Genomic DNA, 9,295 nt, shown 5'->3' with positions numbered 1-9,295 from the left:
GTTAACCAGCGACGCGGTTAGCTTTGAGGAAGCTAACGTAGAAGACAAATGGAGAAAAGCGATGGATGAGGAGGTTCAATTCGTCGAGAAGAATAAGACTTGGGAGTTGACAAATCTCTCGAAAGGTCACAAAACTATTTGTGTGAAATGAGTCTACAAGAACAAGAAGAATGCTCAAGGAGAAGTTCAGAGATACAATGCAAGACTTGTTGCCAAAGGCAACAAGTAAAAGGAAGGGATTGATTTTGGAGAAATCTTTGCCCCGGTTACCAGACTTGAAACCATCAGATTACTAATTTCATTATCAGCACAAAATGGATGGAAGATTTACCAGCTGGACGTGAAATCAGAATTTCTGAATGGTTTTCTATAAGAAGAGATTTATATCTATCAACCACCTAGATATGTGAAGAAGGGTAAAGAAGATAAAGTGTATAAGTTGAAGAAAGCACTCTATGGCTTGAAGCAGGCACCTCATGCGTGGAACATGAGGATTGATGACTACTTTCAGAAGAATGGATTTGAGAAGTGTCCCTACGCATACACTATACATAAAGATGAAGACAGATGGAAGCATGCTGATAGCCTGCCTATATGTTGATGATCTAGTCTTCACCGGAAACAATCCATAAATGTTTGCCGCTTTCCAAAGGAGCATGGTCAAAGAATTTGAAATGATAGATATTGGCCAGATGGCTCATTTCCTTGGCATAGAAGTCATGCATAGCGAGAAGGGAATCTTCATCTCCTAGAGCCACTATGCAAAAGAAGTACTAAAGAAGTTTGGGATGGACAAATGCAATCCTGTGACAACTCCGATTGAAATGGGATTGGACTTGAGAAAGAATGAGCAAGGAGATGTCGACCCCACGTACTTCAAGAGTTTGGTTGGAAGCTTGAGGTATTTGACGTGCACTTGACTAAACATACTCTATGAAGTTGGACTTGTCAGCAGGTGCATGGAGACTCGTAACCAGTCTCACCTGAATGCAGTAAAAAGGATACTTCGATATGTCAAGGGTACCATCACCAATGGTATGTTCTATTCATCAAGAGGTGATTGCAAACTGATCGGCTATTTAGATAGCGATTGAGGAAGAGATCTTGATGAAAGAAAAAGCATGACGGGATTCACATTTTTCATGGGAGATACAACGTTTACATGGTCTTTGAAGAAGCAACCCATCGTAACGTTGTCATCATGTGAAGCTGAGTATGTTGCTGCCAGCTCAGCTATTTGTCATGGTATATGGATTAGGAATGTACTGAAGTATTTGAGATTTCTTCAAAATAACCCCACATAAGTCTATATTGACAACCGATCAGCGATTGCACTTGCGAAAAATCCAGTTTACCATGAAAGAAGCAAACATATTGATACTCGGTATCATTTTATCAGGGAGCATGTGAAGAATAAAGAAGTGGAATTGATATCTTGCAGAACGTATGATTAGATGGCTGATATTTTCACGAAGCCGCTTAGGCATGATATTTTTGCAAGACCGAAGACAATGCTCGAAATGACAAAGAGTCAAGTTTAAGGCGGGATGTTGAAATAGTAAAATTGACTAGAGATGGTCAGCAGCCCACCGCTGTTGATTTTTTCTGGAATTGGTAGGCAACTTACTCCACCTACCAGCTCACCTCCGTTGAAGATTTACTCCCACAATTGTTGATTATTTGATTCTATATTTGCTATAAATAGTTGTGTGTGTGTGTGTGCAATATTGTGTGGTGTGTTGAGAGTGAAAAACCAGTGAGCGAGAGAGTGAGAGCTGTCTTTGAAATTTTTCTGTATTTATTTTTTTAGGCTGAAATACATTGTTGTTGTATTTATTTTTCACTGAGTTTTAGTCACAACTAGTGATTGAGCGTTCCTTTCCACCCATGAATTCTTAAACTCAAATAGTGTAACTAAAGATAAAATAATTGTTCGGGGTATAGCTCAAAATGGATAGGGATTCATTTTGGGCTGTGAGGAGATTGAAGAATTTTTTTAAGATTTATTGAAATGAACACTATATAATATAGAAAAGTTATTGACGCATAATAAAAATTTTAATTTAAAGAGAAAAATTTTCAAAAAATCATTTTCTAAACTAATTCTATCTTGGTCATGGATTTCTACTACCTCTTTTTTTTTTTTAATTACATAAGAACTCCACCCACCAACAAGTCCTTCGGATCCCCTGATACGGCACCAAACTTACAAATCATCGTTCTCTCCCTAAGTCTCGCTGATCAAATAAAATTCGAAACACGGACACGGCTTCCGTGCATCAGTTGAACGTTCAGCCAACCTGACCCCCAGGACACATCTCCATTACCATCAATGGTCCCCGTTGACTCATAGAGTAAATTCTCACCATTCACGGTCCCAGCTGGCTCTGTGAGTGTATCGCAGACAACCCACTACCCCCCACCCCCAATCACATCACCGTTAAAAGTTAAAACCGGCTTCACAAAAGGTTGGATGGTTACTTTCGTAATTTTAAATCCACCCTAAGAAGGCACGTGTGAGGGTGTAAACGAACGTTTTGTATTTGTAATAATTCTCTCTCTCTCTCTCTCTCTCTCTCTCTCTCTCTCTCTCTCTCTCTCTGCAGCAACAAAACCTACTCTCCTTCACACCCTAATTGAAAAACATTTTTAAATTCATAATTTTAGCCAAATGCAGAAAACAAATAATATGATTCCCATTAATGTAGCATAAATAACAGTGTCATAATTAAATGTACAGAGATATATATTCTATCTAGAGAGAGAAAGGGAAAGGGGGAGAGGGAAAGTGGGTATACATGCAGAGGCAGGTACTGAGGATCAAAGTAGTGGCGGATCTTTGAAATGTTGTTTAATAGTTAATACCTTGTTGATAAGGTTGGACTAGCTTCTTGAAATTTAATTTGTCCAAGAAACTTGAATTGCAGGCCGGATGCATGGTGACTTATAGGCTAATCCAATTAATATGGACAACTACTTGCATACAGCAAATCCTAATCAATCATTTTTTTATTTTTTTTTGCAAAATAAACTCTAATTTTTTTCTTATTTGGGATATAATTGTATCTTTTTTACCTTTATGTATATATATATATATATATATATATATATATATATATATACATATTCTAGTCTTATTTACTCGAAGAAAAGAAAAATAAATAAATTACATTTCCTACGATCTAAAATTGAAAGTATATAGAATTGGTCCAGATAATATATATATATATATATATATATATATATATAATTGTCCAGAATATAAGTAGGTTATAAAAGTTCATTTCTTTTTTTTTTCTTTTTTTTTTATAATAATAATAATTATTATTATTATTATTATTTTAACTAAAGGAGGGCAGCACCTCCAATTATTTATTGATATACCCTCACTTTTGGTGGAAGAATACCGTGGTTATAAGACAAGCAATACGAGATTATTAAAGGTCTTCCAAAAACAACAACAACCAACCAACCAAAAACAGGATTACAAATTCAAACAAAATTAAAAAAGAAACAAATATAAATATGCTTAGCAAAAAAACAAACATAATAAAATAAACTAAAATCAAAAAATATAAACCAACCAAACAAAAATCAAGATGATAACTAATGACAAAGGGAAGTGAGACTCAACCTATCAATTTAAATGATACCTTTCAGAGAACGTGGTAAAAGATATTATTTTTTGTAAATAATATTATTTATCATTTCTCTTTTTCTAGTGACAAAATTAGTCGCACTATTGACTTCCTTATATTAATGGATCACCATGAAATTCACTCATTTTCTTAATTCTTTAAGATGTGTTGCGTCAATATAAACAATAAAAATATGTATTTTTCCTAATAATTATTAAAAGGAGGTGATATATCATATATATTTTAAAAATCACTTTTTCAATAACTCCTCATTATGAAATATATATATATATATATATATATATTTACTAATTATATTATAATATAATTTTATTTATAACCCATAACTCCTTTTGAGTAAGTCCTCGAAATGTATTTAAGTGGCACCAAAATTAGAGGGATAAAAACATTGTCACCCGCTCGTTGACATTCCCTGATAACTCATTAGATAAACCATAAGACACATAAGAAAAAGTTAAGAAATTTTTTTATCTACTTATATGTCAACTTTAGGTTTTTTTTTTTTTTTTCGGGTAAACGTATACTCTCAATTTTATATCTATTTTATTAGGTAACTTAATTTATTTTTTTTCCTTTTTTTTAAGTAAATAAGATCATGTAATGACTTGAAGCATGAAATAAATATTTTAAAAATTTATAATTAAAGTGTCCACTCCTTTTTTGTTTCATGTTAAATAAAATTTAATAAATTTTTATATACGTCGCTTTTTTTTTTTAGTAATTACACTTCACATTTTCATTATATTCCAATCCTATGTCTAAAAATACATGATGAATGAAATTACTTGAGAATGTGCGTTTTGAAAGCATGAATTTTAGACTTTAAATTTAGATTTCAATTTATACAATTTTTAATATAATTTTATATTACATTCTTAATTATCTCATGACCAAGGTCACGAGTTCAATTCCCTATTGAGAGTTTATTCTAAAAAATTATCGGTGCGTCAATGGGCGATCAATTTTCACCTCCCGAACTTGGTATCGCACTATAGTGTCCAAAATGACGCAATGTTGACTGGAATCACTAGATTATCAATAATAATAATAATAATAATAATAATAATAATAATAATTCTTCATATTCTAGGATTAAAACTACTCAAAACTTTTAATCCAAACCCAAAATACATATAGTGGATAAGTTCTCTCTCTCAGTCTGTCTCTCTCCACACCCGTCATTCTCACGCATGCTCTACTGGTACAACAAAACAGATCGAAATCTTTTTCTGTGTCACTCATTTCCTTCTTACCACGCACCTGACTATCTTGGCAGGAGGGCAAAATGAAAACAAAATGATTTTTTTTTTTTTTTCCCAATTCATGCGCAAATGCAGAAAACAATAATATGATTCCACTAATGATGATTTGGTGACCCCACTAACGCAGCAGTGTCATGATGAAACGCAGATAGAATTTACGTGCAGGTACTGAGGAAATTAATGGTGTGGGATGGTTCGTAACTTTATTGCAGGAAATGGCTGCGCGCTACCAAATCATCTGATTCAATAATAATAATAATAATAATAATAATAACAATTTCCAGCTAAGCATTTGGGAGTGCGAGTTGTTGTAGGTTGTGGCGCAGACAACCCTCCCACTCTCCCCCATCACATCACACCGTTACTAAAACTGACTTCACAAAAGGTTGGGCAAGAGCGGAGGGTTACTTCCGTAATTTCAACTCCACCTCTAGAAGGCACGTGAGGGTGCGGACAAACATTTTGTATTTGTAATCAGTCCCACCCCCGCCCCCCCCCCCCTCTCTCTCTCCCTCTCTCTCTCTCCGCACTGTGCACTGCGCAGCAACAAAACCTCAGGTTTCAGTTTCGGGCTGCTACTCATCCATCCTCCGTTCAGTCTCTCTCCTTCTCGCTCTGTGCTCAGCAAAGAGAAGCTGTTTATGCGAATGAACAATACCAGTGATTAATCCCCCAAAGGTACTCTTCCATATCGCACGCTCTTCCATTGATCCTTGTCCCCTCGATCGCTAATTTGCAGACCGTATGGAGATGGGCCTTTTTTACGAGATCGATAATTCAAATCTGCCTCCCACATCACATACTCAACTCAAATGGGTTCGAACCGTAATGGTATGAAATATATATATGTAACATATATTTATATATATAACCATATGTATATAAGTAGTACTCGATCGGTCTGTTGGTGTTAACTTCTTTTTAATTCTTAATGTGTTCATGCGTCAGTTATTGAACATATAGTTTTTGAGTGGCCTTTGCAGGTGAGCGAAAAGACTGAGATGAGCGTGACAGTGAAGTTCCCAAGCATGACGTCTGTGTGTAGATTCTTCCAAGGCGGAACCAGTGAGGAATCGAAAGACCAGGAGTATCCTGCACTCGACGACAGTTTCGTGATGGGAGTAAAATTGGCCGGAAAAGTGCTTCACCGGCAGATCCCATCCGAGGAGTTCCATGAGCAGAGGCGATCAAAGGGTTTCTGGCTTGTGTCACCTCACGCAACTGGTGGGGATACCTTCTCAAGCCCACCTTCTCTGTCAGCGTTTGGGGACGGGAGTTCTAAGAGCGGTTCTTGCCTGTCTGAACTGAAGTGTACCGGAATGACTCAGTGGGGTGTAAGGAGACAAGTGAACTTCATCGATAGGCATGGAGCGAACACCCTGCGAGATTCATCGGAGCATGTTAAAGAAGAAAAAAATGCAAATGAAGAAGGTGAAGAAGACGACACTTTGACAGGAGAACCGCACGAGGGATCCAAAAAAAGCCGGAAGAGAAAACGAGATGGCTCTAGCCGATTGCAGCACGTAAGAACAATGGGGACGGATCAGAAGCAAAAACAAATCTGCGTTTACAGTAAGAACAAACAGAAAGTGTTGAAAAGCTCCAAAGACAGATGGTCTGCAGAGAGGTAAGAAATTGCATTTGTATTTGTGTTTGTATTTGTATTTCCATTTTTATTACTACTGGTCAGTTGCATTGAGTAAATGGTACTGTGTGCGTATATATTTGGAATGTTAATGAAGATACAAGCTGGCGGAGAAGAACATGTTGGAGATACTGAGGGCGAAGGGGGCAATATATGGGAATCCAATTCTGCGGCCTGCTCTGAGGGCGGAGGCTAGGAAGAAGATTGGGGATACGGGGCTGCTGGACCACCTACTGAAGCACATGGCGGGGAAGGTGGCGCCGGGAGGGAGCGAGCGATTCCAGAGACGGCACAATGCGGATGGGGCAATGGAATACTGGTTGGAGAGCGCCGATCTGGTTCTTATTAGGAAGGAGGCTGGGGTTGAAGACCCTTACTGGACTCCGCCGCCGGGATGGAAGCCTGGGGATAACCCCACTCAGGACCCCGTATGTGCTAGAGAACTGAAGCTGCTCAGGGAAGAGATTGCTCAGATGAAGAGGTAAATATTATATTATTACTGATCGTTAATTAATTTCCAGAAAACTCACGATGTTAAGTTGTAGACATTAATTAATTAAGGACAAGATTACGTTGTTATTGATATATATATATAACAGAGATATGCAGGGGCTGGTATCCAAAAAGCAGGAAGATAGCCAATTAGCTATTGTGACTCAGAATTCTTCTGCTACAGACCAGAACTCGGAAACTAACAGTTCATTAATAGTTCCATTAAAGGTTAACGCATGTCTTTCTATTTTGAACTTTTGATACTAGTCATGTTCGTACGTATGTTTAGCAACTGCGTTCTTTATTCATTTCTTCTTAAATATATCTTTTTGCAGGATAAGTATGAAGAATTGGTGAAGAGGAAAGCAAAGATTGAGGAACAACTGTTGGAAATATCAAATTCTTTAAGCGCCTTGGAGGTACAGAATATTTTATATATATATATAAGCTGTAATAACAGTATGACAGCTTCAGTGCTGTAGTTTCTGTTTAATGAACCGATACGGTGGGATCCGATATGGCGGTAGGATCCAAATTTTGGCGGTAGTACTGCACATGCATGCTGCTGCGCGGGTGTACACCCGCCATGGCCATGCATGCCATTGTATTTACATATGATGAAGGGAATCATGTTAATTAAAATAATTAATTGGTTTTGCGTACGTACATACGCGTGCAGCTGGAGATGGGAATGCTAACGCCTAAGAAGGTAGTGGAGGAATCAAGCAGCTGCAGGTTACAATCATCAGCAATAATATTGTGTAGGAGTACAGGTGGAGGAGCGGACAAACAGAGGGACTTAGGAGATCATCACCAAGCAGACGGCAGCAGGAATTACAGAGTGGAAACGTCAGTAGTAGCGGAAAACGATAAGAAAGGAGGAGATGGAGATGGATCAGATGGGGATAAAAAAGGCAAAGAAGAAGTAGAGAATGAAGAAAAGGGGATAATAATATGGACAAACAGTACTAAATCTAATGATCATAAGCATAATGAAAGCAAAAATGGGGAAGAAGAAGACGACAAGGAAGCAAAGAGACAGAGGCTCAGAAGCGGGTTCAGGATATGTAGGCCGTATGGGACGTTCCTCTGGCCAAGCACCAGTACTGCCACCGCCGCTGCCTCTGCTACTAACAGTACTACTACCTGCAGCCCATCCGATAACAAGTCCCAGCAGCAGGTGGTGGTGGTCCCTGTCGAGGACCACCTCATGGTCCCTTCCCCTCCCACCTCCGCCTCCTCTTCCGGCGCCCCACCCCGCCTCTTTTCTCCACCTCCTCTTCCGCCCCAATATCACAACCGCCCACCCAAACCCATGGATAGGCTTTGCCCCGTCAGGCCGCTCGCCGAGCGCCGGGCCGTCAAAGTCACCATCTCCACCGTGGCCCCCGCAGCTTATTACCTTTCCCAACTCGCGGATATTGGTCATGATCATGACCATGGCACACCCGGTTCTGCTACTTCTGCTTCTACAAGATTAAGCAACGCCGCGATGGGGAAAAAGTCGTCGCTTATCAACCTGAACGAGGTTCCCACCACGATGACCACCGCCACCTCCCCCACCGGATTGCTTCGCGGGTCCCAATCTCACACACATCACGCTACTGTCCCCACCGCTCCCGCCCCCCCACGTGTAAGTCGTTAATTTTTCACATTCACTCGTTTAATTTAACTTTTTGTCACTCTAAAAAATGATGGATGTGGTGGGGGTACTGTACAGTTGCTACCGTGCACAGAAACGCAGGGGATGAAAGCGTGGGAGGTGCATAGCAGGGGATACGCCGCTGCCTCCTGCGTGGCAGGGGGAGGGGACACGTGGCTTGCATTGGCTACACCCAGCAGTACTTCGGTGGACAATTCCAACCGGGGCTAAAGCAAGCAGCTACGCCTTGGATCACCAGGAGTGCTACCCCAACATGCAGTACTATTAGGCTCTATAAAGAATAATGAAAAACAGCAATAATAATGATAATAATAATAAAATAGTGAATATGATGCAGGAATGGGCGGGATGGATTCTGATATTGCCTTTTGCAGAAGTAATATTGGTAATTGTAGCTACAAATAGATATGAGAGAGAACAGAGAGAGTTTAGTTATTAGTTAATTGGTAGGGACCACTTTTTGGGGATGTGTGATGGAAGGGTTGTCCTTGGTGATTGTATCTATAGATATATGCTTTATAGGTTCAATATATAAATTTAGCATTTGAACTTTTATTTTTTTCCTACCTCTGTT

General features: G+C 39.0%; 1 protein-coding gene across 1 annotated transcript; it reads left to right on the top strand.

Moving 5' to 3' along the window:
• Window positions 1-5,733: 5,733 nt before the first annotated feature.
• LOC131145741 (protein DYAD) lies at window positions 5,734-8,931 on the top strand. The gene is made up of 7 exons (XM_058094931.1): window positions 5,734-5,752; window positions 5,870-6,548; window positions 6,664-7,047; window positions 7,166-7,286; window positions 7,394-7,477; window positions 7,738-8,691; window positions 8,779-8,931. The coding sequence occupies exons 1-7, from the start codon at window positions 5,734-5,736 to the stop codon at window positions 8,929-8,931; spliced, it is 2,394 nt and encodes a 797-aa protein (XP_057950914.1).
• The last annotated feature ends 364 nt before the right edge of the window (window positions 8,932-9,295 follow it).

Source organism: Malania oleifera, chromosome 13 (assembly GCF_029873635.1).
Source record: "Malania oleifera isolate guangnan ecotype guangnan chromosome 13, ASM2987363v1, whole genome shotgun sequence".
Taxonomy (NCBI): Eukaryota; Viridiplantae; Streptophyta; class Magnoliopsida; order Santalales; family Ximeniaceae; genus Malania; species Malania oleifera.
Note: the sequence above shows the minus strand (reverse complement) of the source record. Positions and strands in the feature narration are given on the sequence as shown.